Source organism: Erpetoichthys calabaricus, chromosome 10 (assembly GCF_900747795.2).
Source record: "Erpetoichthys calabaricus chromosome 10, fErpCal1.3, whole genome shotgun sequence".
Classification (NCBI taxonomy): domain Eukaryota; kingdom Metazoa; phylum Chordata; class Cladistia; order Polypteriformes; family Polypteridae; genus Erpetoichthys; species Erpetoichthys calabaricus.
In genome coordinates, this window is record NC_041403.2 from 139344700 (window position 1) to 139366470 (window position 21771).

Here is a 21771-nt window from a genome sequence, read left to right on the forward strand (position 1 = left end):
AATGATCCCCAGTGTTTTATTGCAATAATCTTACATTTAAGCGTAATTTCAAAGTGTTGCTCAACTGGCCACCGATTCCTCACTGTAAAGGAATTGACCGACCGGTGCCCAATCCTGCCGTATCCCAATATTCAAGTGCAAAGATGTCATTGGTCACTCATCAGCTGATTCTGTCTCATCTATTGCGTTAATTAATTAGTGTAAACTACATTGGGATCCACTGCTTCTCCAAGAATGCCAGCTGCTATCCTCTGGACTCTGCAGCAATCCTTTATTGAACATTGCAAATTATTAAAAAAAGTCCTTTTAAAATCAATTTTCTAAAAAAACATTTTCATATTTAGTTCTAAAAGAATGTGTCACCAAGCCACAAAGAGCTCACTTCTCAGGAGAACTTCAGCTTCAGTTTAAGAGAGTTGCTAGTCCAGCAGCAGCTTCACATTCAGCAAAATCCTGCCTTTCAACCAGAGGCCTGCTATGGAAGTACAGGGTCTCCATAAGCGCACTGCTGCTCAATGGCGAGGTTGTAGTCCTCGCCGGTACCTCCCTTGTAAGCACTCGTCACAATCCTCAGCCAACCCTTTTCACCCTGGAGAAGCAAGAAAAAAATGGGAGGCCCTCAAGTCTCAACTTCATGGCCTTTTAAATTAAGCTGAGATACACAGTGGATTCAGAAAGTATTCAGACCCCTTCACTTACCGTATAAATCAGGTCTTGAAACCCGAAAAATCGATCATAAAATCAGACCCCGACTTGTACGCCCATTCAAAAATGTGACTTTGCCTCCTCCAATCTCGCACCTGTTTCTCAGATGCATCGAATTTTGTTGCAGCAGCACTCACGTAGGCACAATACATTGAAAATAAAAAGGCCGTGAACTCTGTGGTTACTGTCTCAGGTGGGCGTTAGCATCTCATAATCTCTTGGATCGACAGCATGAGTTTTCCGCATTCGACTTATACAACTGACATTATAAAATATCAGAAATTATATGGTAAAATCAAGCCCCAACTTAAACGCGAGTATATACGGTATTTCACATTTTTCTTCGTTGCAACTTTGTCCTAAGACGGTGTTTCTCAATCTTTTAAGTATTTGCGACCCGAGTTTTCATAAGTTTTAATCGCGCCCCCCTAATGTTTTTTTGAAACCCTAGTAAAATTTATTCCTATATTGTTTGCTGCCAATACAAGTTTAAAACTTCCCTACCAATAGCGAAATTACGCCACATATGGTAACATTCGCACCCCCTTTTTTTGTTACTTCCCCACAGTTTGCGAACCGCGGTCCCAAGATCATTTAAAGTAGCACTCCATACCCCAGAATGACAAAAACGCTGAAATACCACATTTTACAGAAGTATTCAGACCCTTTTCTGTGATACTCATTGAGATGTTTCTACACCTTGTTTGGAGTCCACATGTGGTCCCCTTAATCAACTGCACTTACCTGTCTCTACAGGAGGTCCCTCAGCTGACCGTGTGTATCGGAGGAAAAACCAAGTAGGATGGTCAAGAAATTAATTGCCTGCAGACCTTTTGAGACAGCGTGGTGTCAAGGCACAGATCTGGAAGAGGCTACAAAAAAACCCCTAAAGCATTAAAGGTTCCCTTCCAACAGCACAGTGGCCTCCATAATTATTAAATGGAAGAGCTGTGGAACTCCTGGTAGAGCTCCTCCTGTATGCCAGCAGCCTTCCAACGTGCACTTTAGAACAGGAACCCCATCTGAAGCTTAGCACGTTGGGACATGACCAGTACTTTAGTGGGAGACCACCTAAGAGAAAGCTTAGCTTGCTGCTGGAAGAGGTGTTGGTGAGGCCATCCTAGGGTGCTGACCCTGTGGTCTTTGTGTGGATCCCAATACCCCAGTGTAGTGTGGGGACACTGAGATGTAAAACTAACTTCCTGACTCTCTCTGGTCATAAGATACATAGGCATTGTTTAAAAAGGGTAGGTTTTTTTTTCCTGATTCCCTTGCTAAATTGCCCAAAACAGCCTGGTCATTCTGTCCCCCCAGTCACCCCCTGTACCTTATTGGCTAATTCGCTATTAGATGTAAAGAGGTGGGAGACATAATGTGTGGTGAGTATTCTGGCGCAAAATGGCCGCTGCAACATCCTCCAGTTGGGAAATTTGTAAGAGAAGGGACTTGGTAAGACAGTTGACCGAGGACCAAACAGAACCATGGCTGAGCTACAGAAAATCTGCGTGGAGATGGTAGAAACCTCTAGAGGCACAACCAGCACTGCAACACTCCACTACTCTGGGCTTTATGCCTGAATGGCCAGACAGAAGTCTCTACGCAGTAAAAGACAAATGAGAGCCCACCTGGAGTTTGTAAGAAGGTGCCTAAAGAGAAATAACATTCTCTGGTCTGATGACACCACACTGGACTGTCTGGCCTCAACTCTATGCATTATAGCTGGAGGAAAGTGGGCACTGCTCATCACCTCTGCAGTGCCATTCCAGTGGAGAAGCATGGAGGTGGCAGCACAAAGCTGGGGGTTTCTTATTTAGCGGCAGGGACTGGGAGATTGGACAGCGTTGAGGGAAAACGGGACGCCGCAAAGCGCAGAGACATCCTTAATGACAACCTGCACCAGAGTGCCCTGGACTGAACAGGACAAGGACACCACAGGAGTGGCTTAGGGACAACGCTGGCAAAGTTCTCGAGTTACCGGGCCAGCACCCGCACTTGAAGTCAATCAAACATCTCTGGAGAGACCTGAAAATAGCCATCCACCGACAGTCTCCATCCAGCCTGACAGAGGGAGAAGGATGGCAGAAAATCTCCTGGTGCAGCAGAACCAAGAAAACTCCAGGAATCGCTGCTAAAGGGGCTTCGACTAACCGCGCCTCCGAGCAGCCATGAGTCGAGGTAATTCTTGGTAGCGAAAACCAATCAGATCGCTTTCTGCTACCAAGATTCTACCAAGAATTGAAAGCTCGGGCGAATCGCAGCCCGTATCGGCTACCAAGAATTGGCCAATGACGGCTCAGTCGGCTACCAAGAATTGGCGAATCACGGCTCGTGTTGGCTACCAGAACTCGGAAAGGGCGGGCCAGCCTCTTGTCAGTTGTCTTCTGCAAAAGCTTATTTGAGTTGGCACACAGCCGCTTTGTGATTTGCGTCTCATTTTAAACTTTCTAAAAATGTTACTCACGAGTGTCGGTTTGTGCAGATATATTTACATTCACATACACATTTATGAATGATTTTTAACCATTCTTGGTGCAGTTTATTACACTTATTAAATATGTGTGCAAAAAGTGTAAAGACAGATATAATAATGTATAAATATAATAAACATTGAATTGTATAATCATAGTTTCATTTTTAATACTTAACACTAATTTCACAAATCGTTCATATCAATGCTAATACAGAATAATAATAATTATAGTTATACTCGATATTAACATTGATGTTATAAAATAGACCTACACCTTTAATACTCCGACGATTCTAATCGTGCTGTAGAACAGCATATATATATGGAGTACAGGTCGTAACGTTTTATTTATTATGAACATGTTCTACTTAAGTTTGCATATGCTGGGTTTATGTCCAAGCGTCTGTTGATGGCGTTCTCATTTGATAACCAGGATTCGGCCAGCTCTCTGGCACTTTTAGTACTGGCCTCAAATCTTACTTGTACATTGTCCCAGTTAAATGTGCGTCCTGTTGATTTTGTATGCGTATAGATCTGTGATCGTGAGTCCTTCGTTCTGACGGCGTTGCGATGTTCCTGTATGTGAGTTGCAATTCTTTTTGATGTTTGTCTCACGTATACCGCTGGGCAAAAACTGCATGGAATGCTATAACCTTCGTTTCGTGTTTCTGCTGTCGATTTCTTGTTTTTTGCGTTGAAAAGGGCCAGTGCACAGATTGTACGCGGGTTTGTGTGCAATTCTGATGCCTGATTTGGCCAGGATATACAAAAGATGATCCGCTGTGGCATCCCCTAATGGGAGCAGCCAAATGAAGAAGATGATATATATAATCGGCTAAATGGTGTGTGTGCTGTTTACTATAAGTAAATAAACATTTCCCTTCGCAATATTTCCAAATATTTATTTTTACCTACTTCAAATTAATTAAATGTCAGCATCAACTAGAATATATTACTTCCCAAATTTTATAAATACATACAAACACAAGGCTGTGCACTATTATTTATTCATTCTTATTGTGCTTTCATTTTTATTGTACCCCTCTTGATTATCTGTGTGGCTGTCTGAGACCATGGTAAAGGTGCTATATAACTAAGTGAAATGCGTTATTATTTGTTATAATTCTGATTCAATAGAATTTGCAGGTAGTTTGTTTAATTGTGATTTTAACTATGCTTGTTGTCCACGTGTTCCTTAACAAATCAAACAGTTTTTAATCAGAAAATAAAAATAAACAACAAAATCTGCAAAGTAGAATTCAAAGCACCGTTCGTCAATGAGAAAGTTTAAAAATATATACATTTTAGAGATATATTCTTCCATTCATCAATGTGCCATAAGCAGGATTCGAACCCGGATCTCTCTGATAATTATTGGTAGGTCGTCTCTCAAGAATCGCAGCTATACCTCGACTAATACGCGATATCCTGTACTCAGGAAAGGGGTCAAGGGACTATTTCAGTTTGTATTTTTCATAATTTTACAAAGTTTCCAAAATGCTGTTTCCATGCATGCTGGGGGTACCGAGTGTCGCTTGATCAACCAAAAAAGAAAAAGAATTTAAATCATTTTAAAGCAAGGCTGCTACACAACAAAAGGTGAAATAACATAAACTGGTCTGAATACTTTCAGATTCTTCATTTACCAAAAGTGGAATGGCTGCCGAAGCTGAGAAGAAAGGAGCCTCTCACCATCATTAGGACTGGGAAGAAAAGAAAAAACAGATGGCTTACCCAGGGCTCTCCCCAGGAGTTGCGCACAATCCAGAATTCGACTCCATCCTCGTCGACGCCCCAGCCAGCCACTGACACAATGTGGTTGATGAAGGTGTTTTTGTTGTACTCTGCGTACAGACCACCCGTGTATGCATCAAGTTTTGGAGTCGCCATGATGCCACAACTAAATGGGACACAAAAATGAGAGAAGACAAAGATCAGCACAACCTGAGCTGTTGCATTCCCGACACGTCTGTATTAGGGAGCCATGGCGCACGTGTCATGCCTTGTAACTGGAAACCATTACTGCCCTCTTCTGTGCCCTTCACGCCGTCTTACTAGCAGGGAGAAGAACTGCACTGTACTCGGCACACGCGACCATAATGACCCTTTAAAGCTGTAAGATCGGTTTAGTGGAAGCGATAACATTGGTGTCAAAATTCTCATCAATAGTTCACAGGAAACTTTTTCTTTTTTTTAGTTGTACCCATTTGTCTGACCATTAGAAAGAAAAATTTAAAGTAAAGTAAAGCACAGCGATTTATGCTCATGAAGACGACGACAAAAAAAAAAGTGTGAGTAAATAACCGTGTGAACAATGGGAAAGCAGTTCAAACTTCACATCCTTAGACGTGCTTCATCCAGTTCAATGTTGTTATGTACCTGGTGGCACTGGCAGGGAACGGGTCCTGAACAGTGCCAGTCTACTGGAGGGCCCACTTTTGCTCTAACCCATTTGGAATCGCTAATTAGCCAAACCAGCACTGCTTCATGGAGAGCACACAAACTCCACACAGGCCATGTCTGCTGACAGTGAGCTGCACTACCCGCCGTGCCACCTTTGAGTTCTTATCGGTCATATCATAAGCTGACTCCATACTGGGGTCAGCATACACTTTAAATGTTTACAGTGAATGGCTCGGGGTCACACATTCCAGCAGCTTAGCGGTTTTATAGCCTCAGAAACTAAACATGTGGACACTTTTGGAAGGGCCAACGTTTGACTGGACAGTGAAGAGCCGAGTGTTCAGATCAGCAACAAATCCCAAACTCTGGCTTTGAAAAGCTTGTATGAAGGCTGGACCTCCTGTCAAGCCGGACCTTTCATGTTGTTCTCTTCTGCTGCCTCCTGCATGCTAAGCATGACTCGAGTCCTGGAATATCATCAGTCAGTTGTTCTCCACTCATCAAGGTCCTTTGGTTACTAAGGGGCAGGACAGACTTGACACATGGGCACGCTAGGCAGTTGCCCGGGGACCCCATGCCAATCTATGTATGTTGTGACTTGCTGAGCGGTTGTGTAGGTAGTGGCGCCAGTGCACTGCTTTGCCCAGGGGCCTATAATGCCGTCAAGACGGCCCTGCTAAGAGGCTTTAGCGGCACCCAATGCTGCCAGCAACCTTGTACTCCTAAGAGCTATCGGAGAACAGTGGGCTCACGGTGAGTAACACACCACGTCTTTGTGTCCTCCATGGGAGGTGCCAAGTTGAAATTTCAAGTTGTGGGCACCTCTCTGAAGTGGCACAGTCTCACTACTGTTTAACAACACTGCCTTTAATATCAGAGGGTGCCCCCGTCTCTTTTCCCCCCATGGGCTTCAAAGGTTATTTGCACACTCAGTGATGTCATCCGTGATGGAGGAGTCGTGACATTCCCACCACCATTTCCAAGTTCAGATATTCAATTCCTTCTTCTTTTTCTTACAGCTGCAGTCAGTCTTTGGGCCATGTGGTGTCCCATTAATCCCCTCATCCCTCTCATCACAATCCACACCAATGTTCCTTCTTTATGTGCCACTCACAAATCTCTCCTTTCTGCTTTTAATTGGCTTTGTGATCTCCCACCAGTCACTGTGGTCTCAAGTCCATTTTCCAGTGCACTTCATTTATATCCTCTGTCATCCAAGGGGCCCACTGAGCTCCTGATCCATTAGGCCATCTTTGTTTGTTTCCTCAGTGCCCTTGGACCCTTCCTCCACATGTTCTAGGACTGCCCCATCCCACACCATGGGTTCCCTTTGTTTACAACTCCCTCTTCACTTCTTTCCTGCCATAGCCCTGTGTCTCCTAAAATGCCGCTACTACTGGATTTTTCCTCTTCATCTTTTTCTGCTCCTTGGCTTCAGTGGTAGCCTGGACCTGTGCTCTCCCCTCGCTGGAAATCTTCTCTTGATAATCTGTCAACATTTAGAACTTTCAGTTGTCTGGATCAAGCGCTCGCCCGACACCGCTATTCACACTTGGCCAAGTGCAGTTAGGGACGAGGTGGTGCTCAGTCTGTGAATCAGGCTTCTTTCCTAGTCCTCCGCTCTTCTCGTTTCTGTCTTTACTGGCAAAGGCTTCCCTGGCTTGAGAAACAAGCTCTCTGTGTCACTTTACAGGGCAGATTGGTGTTTTGCATTATTACAGTTTCTTCTTATTATATTGTTATATTCCATTTGCCATATGCTTTATGTACACTTGAATGTAAACTGATCCAAAAAATTAAAGGAACAGTTTGAAAACACATCAGATTTCAATGGGGGAAAAAATCCTGCTGGATCTCCATACTGATATGGACTGGGTAATGCGTTAGGATGCGAAAGGATGCCACATTGTTTGATGGAAATGAAAATTACCAAACTATTGAGGGCTGAACTCAAAGACACCCCGAAAACCAAAGTGAAAAAATGATGCAGCAGGCAGGCTAGTCAATTTTGCCGAAATATCATTGCAGAAACTCCAAATCATACTCCGTTGTTTGTATGGCCCCCACGTACTTGTATGCCTGCCTGACAACGTCCTAATGGGATGATGGATGGTTTCCTGGGGAATCTCCTCCCAGATCTAGATCCGAGTATCACTGAGCTCCTGGACAGTCTGAGGTGCAACCTGGCAGCGTCGGATGGACTGAAACATAATGTCCCAGAAGTGATCTATTGGATTGAGGTCAGGCGAGTGAGCGTGGGGGCCAGTCAGTGCTATCAATGCTTTAATCCTCCAGGAACTGCCTGCATACTCTCGCCACATGAGGCCGGGCATTGTCATGCAGCAGGAGGATCCCAGGACCCACTACACCAGCATAGGGTCTGACAATGGGTCCAAGGATTTCATCTCGATACCTAATGGCAGTCAAGGTGCCGTTGTCTAGGCTGTAGAGGTCTGTGCGTCCCTCCATGGATATGCCTCCCCAGACCATCACTGACCCACCACCAAACTGGTCATGCTGAACGATGTTACAGGCAGCATAATGTGCTCCACAGCTTCTCCAGACCCTTTCACGTCTATCGCATGTGCTTAAGGTGAACCTGCTCTCATATATGATAAGCATAGGGTGGCAGTGGTGGACCTGCCAATTCTGATATTCTGTGGCAAATGTCAAATCGAGCTCCACAATGTCGGGCAGAGCACAGGGACCACTAGAGGACGTCGGGCCCTCAGGCCACCCTCATGAAGTCTGTTTCTGATTGTTTGGTTAGAGACATTCACATCAGTGGCCTGCTGGAGGTCACTTTTTAGGGCTCTGGCAGTGCTCATCCTGTTCCTCCTGGCCCAAAGAAGCAGATACCAGTCGGTCCTGCTGGTGGGTTAAGGACCTTCTACGGCCCTGTCCAGCTCTCCTAAAGTAACTGCCTGTCTCCTGGAAACTCCTCCATGCCCTTGAGTCTGTGCTGGGAGACACAGCAAACCTTCTGGCAATGGCATGTATTGATGTGCCATCCTTGAGAAGTTGGACTACCTGTGCAAACTCTGTAGGGTCCAGGTATCGCCTCATGCTACCAGTAGTGACACTGAACGTAGTCAAATGCAAAATTAGTGAAAAAACAGATGAGGGAAAAACGTCAGTGGCCTCCACCTGTTAAACCATTCCTGTTTTGGGGTCTTCTCATTGTTGCCCCTCTAGTGCACCTGAACACCAAAGCAGCTGAAATTGATTAACAACCCTGTCTGCTACTTAACTGACCAGATCAATAGCCCAGACGTTTTATTGACTTGATGCTATACTTGGAATGAAAAGTGTTCCTTTAATTTTTTTGAGCAGTATATATTCCATTACCTTGTTGTTTTTGAGAACAGAGATTACCACACCGTATGTCACTTTAGGACCCACCTTGTCAGCCACATTTGCACTACCCCTCTGCTGTGACTGGATTTAGCTCTTATCCGAAACATATCTGTAATGTAGTGGTGTGTACTGTAAACACCTACAACCACATGATATTCATATTATTGACATTGGACAAAAGTTGTTAAATGAATTATAACTCACCCACTGTCTGTCACTTACCTGGGTCAGGGTCACCACTCTGAGCAAAGACACCCAGACGTCCCTTTTCCCTGCCCTCTCTTCCAGTGGGGATATGAAGGTGTTTGTTCCCAGGCCCACTGAGAAATATAATCTCGCCAGTGTGTCCCGAGTCTGCCCTAAGGTTTCCTCCCACCAGGACATGCATGAAACAGATCCACAGGGAGGCCTGAACCATCTCAACTGGCGTCTTTCGATGCAGAGGAGCAGCAGCTCTACTTTGAGCTCCTCCCGAATGTTTGTTCCTTTCACCCAATGGCTGAGCCCAGACACCCTGCAAAGGGTGTATGGGTGGGACACTGCCAGCCTATCAGATATGTGCTGAAGGATGTGGCTTAACTGTGTTTTTGTGCATCATGACCCACATTATAACAAGTATGATGTGTACGGGGGCAAACGGGCGGCAGTTGTGTGGCAGAGAAACAAGACTCGTAATAAATTTGTGTGTTGCTGTTACAACCTACTCTAGATCTTTTTGTTAAACTCTACTCTAATTTGGTGCTGATGACTTGAGTCCTGCCCTAATTACCCACCTATTGAGTTGCCCATTGTTAATAAATCGCCTGGGTTGTGGGTGGGGTATAGATTATAAAAGAAGCTTGTTTGGGTTTTAGGCGAGTGTGAGCGGAGCACAGCAGAGCAGACCAAGGTATGGAGAGCTAGGGTTGGGTTGGATGGTCTGGCTTTGGGTTTTTATTTATTGCTTATTAAAGAAATGTAATTGTTGTAAACTAGCCATCTATGTGATAAATGTGGATGTGTCTAGCGGTGTAAACTTTGCGTAGCTGGACAGCCAGGTTAGTGGTGTCCTCCTGTTGTGTGTAACTTTCTCCATATTGTGAGGTTTCATTTCCTTTTTGACGATAAATGGAGTCTGCTTTTATTTAGCTGGTTTCGTTTTTTCTGTGTTTTGTCTCCCTCCCTCCCTCTCTCACTTGTGTGCAGCCTATTTATATACCCCTAGGCCTTCTGGTAGGCCGTAACAGTTGCACTGTACCAACTTACCATAAACAGAAATGGAGAACTGCTTCTAAAATACACAAAATGGAAGAGCAGCAGCAGAAAACACATTTAGGGATTCACATTTATGAGTGACCTGCGTCACTACATCCGCACACAGACACCGCTCACATAAGCTGAATGTGAATGTAAACGCTCACAACACACATACGTTATGAAATGCAAAGAACTCCGACATCAGATGAGATTTCATCATCAATTTTCATCATCAATCTGATCGAGGCCTGGTACAATAAACACTGGGCAGTACACCTCAGGAGTGACGCCAGAGCCAAGTGGGGGGCCCATTTGACACTTGCACTTTTTAAAATCAGCTACAGTGGCCATTTGCTCAGTCAGCTTGTCCCTCGCTTGCATTTAAGCCCATGAACACAGCATTTAGGCTGCACAGCAGACTCCAGGGGCACCTCTTCCATTGTTTTCCATCAAGTTTTGTTTTATTTCGCCTTTATACTTTTGCCCCATTACTTCTTCTAGGACAGAGAGCACCCACTCGATGTTATACTTTTTTGCTCCATATTAGCATTGTACAACAGGTATGCATTTCATACATTTATCTTATTTTGGAACTTGGGCACAATTTATTGGAAAGTTTATTTTTTTTTTTATTAAGAACTTTCAAATAATTTCAGGAGTCTACAGAATGATGCAAACCAAGAAAAATAGAAATGTATTATTCTGCACTATGGCTGGCACAGGGGCAGTGTGCGACAACTCCATGCCCAGTCATTCTGATAGATTCAGAAATGTTTAACACGATAGATTTAGAAATGTTTAACACACGTCTGCAAGTTTCAAGGTTAATGGCATGCATCAAGTTTAATTTCTGCTGAGCAGGTTTAACAGCCGCTGGATGGACTCTGAACCAAGTGACCATGTGAGTTCTTTAATTATAACTTTCAAGTCCCGAGTTACAAGACCTTTGTTCAAGCAAGCAGCTGATTTTTTTTTTACATTAATGTGCCTGGCCTTGTCACCGAGTTAACAGCATATTGTGAAATATTCAAAAACAATTCTTCAAACTGCTAGTTGCTGTTAACCACGTTTATAAACCTGTTGTACTTGTGAGGAACCCCGGCCACCTTTGACCACTGTCTTCTACAGGAAGTGAAACCTTTTTTTCAGTTCCACTTGCAAGGCTCAAGGCCAAGTAAGTTTCGTCTCTAGACATTCCAAATTCAACCCCAGCATGTCCAAATGCCTTCGCTGACCGGAGAATGGCTCCTCATTTCTGGGCATGCATAAGGCTATGACCAAACTACACTCTGACCCACAGAAGTAGTTCAGCATCCCTAAAGTACAACAAGGCAGGCCTGTTGCAGCCACTGTGGCTTAAGCCTGGGATAAAACAAGTAGTCACTGCCCAAAGAAGATCCCTCCCACATCAAATTAGTTGAAAAAAATATAGAAGATTAGGGATGCGCCCCACAGATCCAGCATTCTGCCAGCAAATTCCACTCAGACTGCAGATGCTGTTTTTTTTTCCCCCCATATCCCAAAGTTTCTGCTGGTGTGGCGATTTTGATCTAGCACCATCCAAGTGAGTGTGCCTTGTGAGGAAGTAGCACCCAGGCTCGGCTACCACCTGCCTCCAAGCTTAAGCGAGTCTGAGAATGTTAGGAAATTCTTGTGCTGATCGTGGCTTCATAAAATTTAACTTCTGGTAAACAAGCCCACTGCAATTGCACTCTGTGTGTGGCTTATTAAAGTAACATCTGCAAATGTTATCTCTGCCTTACTTTTACTAACTACAGGATTAGGAAGCTATATTTAGCATAGTGTGCGGTTTTTCAAAAATAGAAAACTCAGTTCCTCAAGCTTGTAACGGTGCTACATGATTAATGTCGTTGTAAATGTATTTTGTGCCAAGTCCCGTCTTTCATCGTGCTGTCCTGTTTACATGGTCTGTGTGTATGTAAATACGCTCCCCTGGAAACAAAACTGAAGGATAACACTGTGGATCCATGGTCCCTCCTGATAATTGGTCCTATCAATCTTCTCACCTGCATCTGGTCATTCACTATTTAAATGGAAGGACAGAAAGAAAGAAAAAACAGCCTGTTGTACTAGACTGCCGATTTACTACAAAGACAGAAGAAAGCACCGATCCAAATCATTCACACCTTCGTCTACCTGCCACTTTCAATGCCTGACAACAACATCGCTGCACTGCAAAACCCCGGGGTTCCGGATTACGCCACGTACGGAGGATAAGCACACTGAGAACAGTTTCTTGTTGTTTGGGGAGAGGAGCAAGCCATCATTTTCATCCACGTAATTTCCATAGGACAGTTTTTTCCAGCTGAACCAGGTTCACAAATGTTATCCATTTTCCGTTAAATGTTCTGGACTTTTATGTGCGTTTCGTGTTTTCTGTGCGTCTTATTGACTTTGTGTTCAGTGTGGGGTCAAGGGAGGGTTGGTGTTGTATAGTAACTTTGTGCTGCACTTTTTATAATTACTTTCCGCCAGTCACATTTGGGGTTGAATGTTATGTCAGGGTTGGTTGGGGTATGATATGTATATATTGTTTGGAATTTGTTCATTTTTTTTTTAATTTATATATATATATATATATATATATATATATATATATATATATATATATATATATATATACACACACACACACACACACACACACACATATATACATACATGCATACATACAGTTAGGTCTATAAATATTTGGACGGAGACAACTTTTTTCTAATTTTGGTTCTGTACATTACCACAATGAATTTTAAATGAAACAACTCAGATGCAGTTGAAGTGCAGACTTTCAGCTTAAATTCAGTGTGGTGAACAAAACGATTGCATAAAAATGTGAGGCAACTAAAGCATTTTTTTAACACAATCCCTTCATTTCAGGGGCTCAAAAGTAATTGGACAATTGACTCAAAGGCTATTTCATGGGCAGGTGTGGGCAAGTCCGTCATTATGTCATTATCAATTAAACAGATAAAAGACCTGGAGTTGATTTGAGGTGTGGTGCTTGCATGTGGAAGATTTTGCTGTGAACAGACAACATGCGGTCAAAGGAGCTCTCCATGCAGGTGAAAAAAAGCCATCCTTAAACTGCAAAAACAGAAAAAACCCATCTGAGAAATTGCTACAATATTACGATAGCAAAATCTACAGTTTGGTACATCCTGAGAAAGGAAGCAAGCACTGGTGAACTCAGCAACGCAAAAAGACCTGGACATCCACGGAAGACAACAATGGTGGATGATCACAGAATCATTTCCAAGAGAAACCCCTTCACAATAGCCAACCAAGTGAAGAACACTCTCCAGGGGGTAGGCGTATCGATATCGGACAAGTCCACCATAAAGAGAAGACTGCATGAAAGTAAATACAGAGGGTGCACTGCAAGGTGCAAGCCACTCATAAGCCTCAAGAATAGAAAGGCTAGATTGGACTTTGCTAAACAACATCTAAAAAGCCAGCACAGTTCTGTAAAAACATTCTTTGGACAGATGAAACCAAGATCAACCTCTACCAGAATGATGGCAAGAAAGAAGTATGGAGAAGGCGTGGAGCAGCTCATTATCCAAAACATACCACATCATCTGTAAAACACGGTGGAGGCAGTGTGATGGCTTGGGTGTGCATGGCTGTCAGTGGCACTGGGACACTAGTGTTTATTGATGATGTGACACAGGACAGAAGCAGCCGAATGAATTCTGAGGTGTTCAGAGACATACTGTCTGCTCAAATCCAGCTAAATGCAGTCAAATTGATTGTCCACCTGTATCATGAAACGCCGCCCAATGACCCAAAACATTGAGCCAAAGCAACCCAGGAGTTTATTAAAGCAAAGAAGTGGAAAAGTCAGTCACCTGATCTTAACCCAATTGAGCATGCATTTCACTTGTTGAAGACTAAACTTCAGACAGAAAGGCCCACAAACAAACAGCAACTGAAAGTCACTGCAGTAAAGGCCTGGCAGAGCATTAAAAAGGAGGAAACCCAGCATCTGGTGATAGCCTGAAATCTTGAACTCATGGACGTCATTGCCAGCAAAAGGTTTTCAACCAAGTATTAGAAATGAACATTTTATTTCCAGTTATTCAATTTGTCCAATTACTTTTGAGCCCCTGAAATGAAGGGATTGTGTTAAAAAAAATGCTTTAGTTGCCTCACATTTTTATGCAATCGTTTTGTTCACCCCACTGAATTAAAGCTGAAAGTCTGCACTTCAGCTGCATCGGAGTTGTTTCATTTAAAATTCATTGTGGTAAGGTACAGAACCAAAATTAGAAAAAAGTTGTCTCTGTCCAGATAGTTATGGACCTAACTGTATATACATACACACACTCAAGTGTTTTACAAATGGATTGCGTTTTCGCTTATTGTTGATAATCGATTGGGAAAAGTTTATTTGGAAGAAGTATGGCTTATCGGGTCTAACGTCCTCAACTTGCCAAGCCACGATTCTTGGTGGTGGAGCTGCCAGTTTTGGAGAATGAGTCGGCCGTTACAAGCCAAACCTCATATTTAACAAAAAGTGAACAAATAAGGGAAAGAAAAGTTGAAACCATTTGTCTCTCACATTTTGCAATACGCAAAGCCAAATATAAAAAAAGAACAGGGCCCTTGACTTCTTAACCAGTCCCATCGCAGTCTTTGCTCAAAAACGAAGTCAGGGCCTTCTTTAGCTCCACGGACTGTGAAGCAGTGGTCAATCAGACCTTAGACTTGCTCCAGTCAACTGCAGCAACATGAAGTCTGAGCGAGCTGTACTTCACATGGCCAAACTTCCTGGAGAATTTTAGAATGCACCATGCTTTGTGGAAGACAAAGAATCAAAATCTGGCTGAGGCAGAAGTATCCAGACAATGTCAACCGGCACCCTGCTTGACCATGGAGGTTCTAATTGTAGAAAAGCGATGCTACGGCCTCAGAAACCACCATTTTTAAAACAGAAGAAATGGGTGCAGCAGATGAATGAAAAATACACCAGTATTTTAACTTTCTAATTCCCGCTAGAAACGTCAACCTTACCATACACAACAAGCTTTCGTATAAAAAAAAAAAAAAATTTTTTTTTGTTATGGCCACATTCCAAAAAAAACAAAATAAAAACAAAAATGGAGCCACGAATGTAGTTGACTCTGACCCCTATATGCAAATTTTAGTAACTGTTGGCCTCCTCATATTCGTTGCTGTCCTTTACTTCCCCGAGAGATAAAGTGATTAACAGGGCAGCACGGTGGTGCAGTGGGTAGTGCTGCTGCCTCGCAGTTAGGAGACCCGGGTTCACTTCCCGGGTCCTCCCTACGTGGAGTTTGCATGTTCTCCCCGTGTCTGCGTGGGTTTCCTCCCACAGGCCAAAGACATGCAGGTTAGGTGCATTGGTGATTCTAAATTGTGCTTGGTGGGTGCGCCCTGCCCGGGGTTTGTTTCCTGCCTTGCGCCCTGTAGTTAGGATATAGCGGGTTGGATAATGGATGGATGGATGGATAAAGTGATTAACAGCTGTAGGCAGTCATGAAGCTCTGGCACAGAGGCCTCTGGATTCAGCTTGCTTTGCACTTTTGCACCATAGAGATTTTTTTTATTTCTACATACACTTGTTTTTTCTTTTCATTACACATTCTTGCTTTTGCTATGCTAGATCAGGCTAGAAGAGATTATTTGTTGAACTCTGGGCACAGTAAACACTGGTCAAAACAACATGATCTTAAAATTATAAAAAGCATTAAACCACCCCAGCACCACCACTCAAACCTTGGGCTTGAATTGTACCCCTCTGTAACCTTCCATCCCAGCAATATTTGTACAGATTGGGAGAAAATAATTATGACCACTACAGCAACATCCATCCTACCAAACGTCACAGCGTTTTTCCTAGTATAGCTTGACCCATATTACATTAATGAATCATTCAGAGCAAAAACACAAAACAAAATATTAAGCATGTTGCAATTTTTTTTTGTTTTAGCACCCTTGTTTGCTCTGTGGTGGTACTACCTTTCCAGGGCGCATTTCCTAACATAGTACCTGGTCCAATTCTGCAGGCAATAGTTGCTGGCTGTACACAACTCCCACAAGCACTCAGTCAGAGCGCATCAGACCTGAACAGCCATGAGCTTTGAAGACAAAAGCAAAACCATCTGCCAGAATGAAACTTAAAGGCATATTTTCTATTGAATATTCACGCTACCTGATGGGTCCTCCAGTGTAGATCTCAGCCATCATCTTCTCTCTGCCACTTACAGAACCAAAGTCTCCAACCTTCCAGAGCGTGTAGTTCTTCACTACGTTGCAGACCCCAAACGTAGTGCATGTCCCACACTGATTGAACACTGTGCAGTCTAAAAGAACAATGGTTTAGACAGTCAGATTTTCTGTACATAGCATACAATGAAAAAGGTCTACCACCACAAATCTCACCTTGGTCCTTCGCCTGGTAATTGTTACAGGTCTCATCAGGTATTCCATGATTGTGGGCATACTCCCATACTCCACCATGATCACCCCCCTCACAGGACCCTGCATTTCCACAATCGATTACATTCTGGACAGACAAGTATGCCGATGGCCAGGCACCCTTTCTTTTAATGTTGATACGATCTAAAAAAAAAAAAAACACAACAAAAACAACGTAACTCACCAGAGCACTTGCCCCGACACGAGGAATGGTTTAGTGTTTGTAATCCGTCGAGGTTCTGTGAACAAACGGACATAGCATACCTGCTAAAGCACTGGTGCTGCCATGGGCCCAGCATGACCCACAATATTGAGGGATATGCTGGTTGCGTGTGGTGCTTGCATAATTTACACCATTCATATTTCGCCAGTCCCACGCTTTTGGGAGTTCACCCAATGAAATGCTTTCCGACGGCCTGGGTCCAGTTCTGCAGAAAGAAGACAACATCGATCAATTTCTAACTTTGGAACACATTAATGGCACTTACAAGTCAGTCAACAGAATCTGGGGACACGGTGGTCTTGTCCTTTAATATGCTGCATGAATAGCTAATGTTAAAGATCAGACAAATATCCACAGCAAAAAAATTAATTTGCAAGAACTACAAAGGAAAAAAATAAAACAGGAGTTGTTTTGCTTTTATTTAGCAAAAAAATAAATAAATAATAATAAAATGGGTTAGCAAGATTTGACAAGACTTCTGATCAATCTAGACGAGAACAGGCCACTCAGGCCAAGAAAGCCTGCCAGTCCTATCCACTCAATTCCTTCTAAATAACATCAAGTCGTGTTTTGAAAGTCCCTAAGGTCCTACTGTCTACCACACTACTTGGTCGCTTACTCCAAGTGTCCAAGAAAGCCTGCCAGTCCTATCCACTCAATTCCTTCTAAATAACATCAAGTCGTGTTTTGAAAGTCCCTAAGGTCCTACTGTCTACCACACTACTTGGTCGCTTACTCCAAGTGTCCAAGAAAGCCTGCCAGTCCTATCCACTCAATTCCTTCTAAATAACATCAAGTCGTGTTTTGAAAGTCCCTAAGGTCCTACTGTCTACCACACTACTTGGTCGCTTACTCCAAGTGTCCAAGAAAGCCTGCCAGTCCTATCCACTCAATTCCTTCTAAATAACATCAAGTCGTGTTTTGAAAGTCCCTAAGGTCCTACTGTCTACCACACTACTTGGTCGCTTACTCCAAGTGTCTGTGGTTCTCTTTGTGAAGAAAAATGTTTTTGCAAAATTTACCCGTAACAGGTTTCCATCTGTGCCTCCGTGTCCTTGATGAACTCATTTTAAAGTAACAATCTTAATCTACTGTACATTACCCTTCAAAATTTTAAACACTTTAATTGGGTCTCCTCTTAAGCTCCATTAATTTGATTTAAAACTGAAAAGTCTTAGCGATTTTAATCTTTCTTCATAACTCAACCCCTGTAGCCCTGGAATCAGGTCGCTCTTCTCTGGACCTTTTCTAGTGCTGCTTTGTCCTTTTTGTAGCCTGGAGAGTGGAGACCAAAACTGCACACAGTACTCCAGATGAGGCCTCGCCAGTGCGTTACAAAGGTTGAGCAGAACCTCCTGTGACTTGTACTCCACACATCGTGTTATATAACCTGACATTCTGTTTGCCTTCTTGATGGCTTCCGATTGTGACAAGCCCACCCCGACTTCTAAATCCTCAGAAGGTGTATATTTAATTTTCACACCTACCATTGCATATTCAAATTGAACATTTTTACTTCCTATATGTAATACTTCATCCATCCATTTTCCAACCCGCTGAATCCGAACACAGGGTCACGGGGGGTCTGCTGGAGCCAATCCCAGCCAACACAGGCACAAGGCAGGGAACCAATCCCGGGCAGGGTGCCAACCCACTGCAGGACAATGTAATACTTTACTTACATTAAATTTCATCCTCCACAAATCTGCCACAGCCTGCACTTCAAGTCCCTCGGTAATGATTTAGCAGATTCAGGATTTTCTGCCAATCCACCAATTTGGTGTCATCTACAAACTTGACCAGCTTATATATAACCTGACCTTTGTGGGACATCACGGTTACCTTCACCCAATTCTGATAAGGTTCTTCACACCATAACCATCGGCTTTGTTTGTTTAAATCAATTTTGCGCCTATGTACACACTACACTCTGAACTCCCAAATCTTTTAAATTTGTTGACCCACCTCTCATGTGGCACCTTAACTATTTTCTGAAAGTCAAGATAAATAACATCATATGTCTCACTATGGTCATATCCTTTTGTGGCTTTCTTACAGAATGAAAGAATCCTCCCCCGAACTCTGTTGAGTGTTCAGTAAAAAGCTACGAATTAGCTTTGACTTCTTAAACTAAAAATTGTCAAGTCAATAAATCTTACAATAAAGAAAATAAGACTTAATGGCTTAAGGACAACTTTTCACTTGCTCAGATTTCATGTTTTTTATTTTTCTGGCCACCCCTCTCAATACATGACAGAACAGGTCGACCCGATGCATTCACTTGCTAAGCTCAACGGCGCTCAAATCTTTCCTCCCTGAGATTTGACGACAACCGTTGGTGGTCTGACGTCTACTACAACCGTCCGTAAGAGCGCTAACTGTACCAACTTAGGGAGATGCCCAACATGCATGTTAATTGGCTCCGGCGGCGTGTTACGAACACACAGAAAATCTGGACATAAATGCTTACGGAAAGATGCTAAAAAGAAACACACTTTGATAACTGGATTTATCGTTCCCCGTCCCGACTAGCAACTCCCGGCTGAACTTTCGACTCCAATACCAAATTCTAAATTGCGAAATGTTTACCCGTCGCGTGGTGTATGAAAATCAAGAGCAGGAAGTAAAAGCCACCGATGGACCAAGTGCTGCTCACGCGTTAGCCCTTCACTTGTACATCCTTCTGTTTCGCCGAGGTCCCGCATTAATGCCGTCTTCTTGCTCTTCGAATGTCCTCAGGGGCTGTGACCGTTGCTACGTATCCGGACTGCAGCACCAGTCCATTTTACTTTGACAGCACTCAACGAGTATTTAAAAACACAAATGTTTAAATTAGTAAAACAAATAAGCTAACCTTACGCCAAAGGGGCCGTTCCTGGCTAGCGGTTTATGACATGACCGGAGAGGATCAAGACGCAGACTTCGAACTGCGGCAGCTAAAGCAGCGAAAGCCAAAAGACGAAACAAACACGTCTCCATTGCGGACTGCTCGTGACTGCAGGGGAAGTTCACTGCACGCGCTTTAATGAGAAGAGGGCAGGGCCGAAGGAGGGGCCTAAACAGAGCTCAACATAGCTCCACCCCCCTGCCCCAAGCCCGCGGTCAGTATTGAAGTAAAGAAAACAAAAAAAAGTGACATCTCTTAAGAAACGCAGTGTCATCGGAGGTCCGTCCAGGAGTGGAAAAGGTAAGACATACTCGAAGAAATAACCGAAATTTAGCAATGTATCTGGGGAAGGTGGGAGGTGTACTAAATCAGTGTACGTCAACTTCCTCTTGGTATGGTTAAAGCACTGGGCGTGGGCAGCTGGGGAGAAAGAAAAGACACAAGACAAGCGGGGCTCATGACAAATTCGGCGGCTTGTGACAGGGACGGGTGAGCAGGCACATGATCAAAGGGGAAATCTGCAACGTTTCACTTCCTCCATTTAGATGACCTGTTTTTTCAGTATGCAAACCCGATATATCCGCGGTGATTCCCGTAGTTAGTTGAAACTGTTTTTAGATCTTTCATATCTCAGCATACCACTAAGATAACCATTCAAGGCCGATTAAATGACAGTAAATCATTGCTGCCACCACACCAATATCTAAGGATTTTATTTTTGTTATTTCCACCAAACTTTTCCTGTTATAATATTCACTGCATGCACACACACACAAAACCAGTCGAACGTTTGGACACACACAGAAATTGTTTTTGATAGAAATTAATACTTTTGCTAACACCCTACTAATGTCACCAAATGCTATTGCTGCTTGAAATGACAGAATTTTAAATTATTATTGAGGTTTAACTGCAAAGTTCCATTTTCACCAGCCATTTCATCAGTGTCCTAATGGTCACCTCCATAATATCATTAGTCACGTTTAAATGCTAATTGGTTATTAGAGAAACCTTTAATTCCATTAGCACCACTGAAACCTGTTTTTCCTTTCTCTTGTTTAGTTCTGGGTTCAGAAACGTCTAAAATGAAATGGCTTTCTCAAGAAACATGTCAACCTGTTTTTTTTTAGCAGAAGGAAGGGTATTCCATGTAACAGACTGCCAAGTAAATGTCGATTTCATACAAAGGTGTCCCCTTCAAGAGAATAGTAAAGACCCAGATGCACATAATTCTGCTCTTTATAATCTCTCATTTATTTGCCAGTTGCAGATGACGCTGGCATTTGGTGTGTATTTAAAGAAGACGACAATGGAGAAACCAGAAAGGTGTTTGTTTCTCAAACTGCAGACTGATGTCCTCATCCTCAATTGTATGAAATCTTCAGTTCCTTGGCAATCTGTCACATGGAACAAACTTACACCAAACAGACTGGCATGTTTCCTGAGAAAGTAGTTTTATTTTGACCACTTTTGAACCCAGAATTAAACTTTAAGAAGGCCAGTACCTTGAAACCCAAATGAACAGAACAGGTTTTAGCAGCACTAATGCTATCACAAAGGTTTCTCTAATAACCAATTAGCATTTACAGTCATATGAAAAAGTTTGGGAACCCCTCTTAATTCTTTGGATTTTTGTTTCTCATTGGCTGAGCTTTCAAAGTAGCAACTTCCTTTTAATATATGACATGCCGTATGGAAACAGTAGTATTTCAGCAGTGACATTAAGTTTATTGGATTAACAGAAAATATGCAATATGCATCATAACAAAATTAGACAGGTGCATACATTTCGGGCACCCCAACAGAGATATTACATCAATACTTAGTTGAGCCTCCTTTTGCAAATATAACAGCCTCTAGACGCCTCCTGTAGCCTTTGATGAGATTCTGGATGGAGGTATTTTTGACCATTCTTCCATACAAAATCTGTCCAGTTCAGTTAAATTTGATGGTTGCCGAGCATGGACAGCCTGCTTCAAATCATCCCATAGATTTTCAATGATATTCAAGTCAGGGGACTGTGACGGCCAT

General features: G+C 43.0%; 1 protein-coding gene across 1 annotated transcript; it reads right to left on the reverse strand.

The window, feature by feature from the left end:
- Positions 1-19886, reverse strand: ctsz (cathepsin Z). Its single transcript, XM_028811950.2, has 6 exons — positions 19708-19886; positions 16895-17058; positions 16595-16774; positions 16365-16515; positions 4910-5075; positions 1-589 (listed from the first exon to the last, which is right to left on the reverse strand). The coding sequence occupies exons 1-6, from the start codon at positions 19830-19832 to the stop codon at positions 476-478; spliced, it is 900 nt and encodes a 299-aa protein (XP_028667783.1). The 5' UTR covers positions 19833-19886; the 3' UTR covers positions 1-475.
- Positions 19887-21771: the final 1885 nt, after the last annotated feature.

Excerpts from the sequence above, each read along its gene's own strand:
- ctsz (XM_028811950.2), bottom strand. The coding sequence starts at position 19,832 with ATGGAGACGTGTTTGTTTCGTCTTTTGGCTTTCGCTGCTTTAGCTGCC. Across the intron at positions 17,059-19,707 it reads AACGGCCCCTTTGGCGTAAG|AACTGGACCCAGGCCGTCGG; the intron begins GTTAGCTTATTT and ends TTCTTTCTGCAG. Across the intron at positions 5,076-16,364 it reads TACACTGGAGGACCCATCAG|TTGTGGCATCATGGCGACTC; the intron begins GTAGCGTGAATA and ends TGTCCCATTTAG.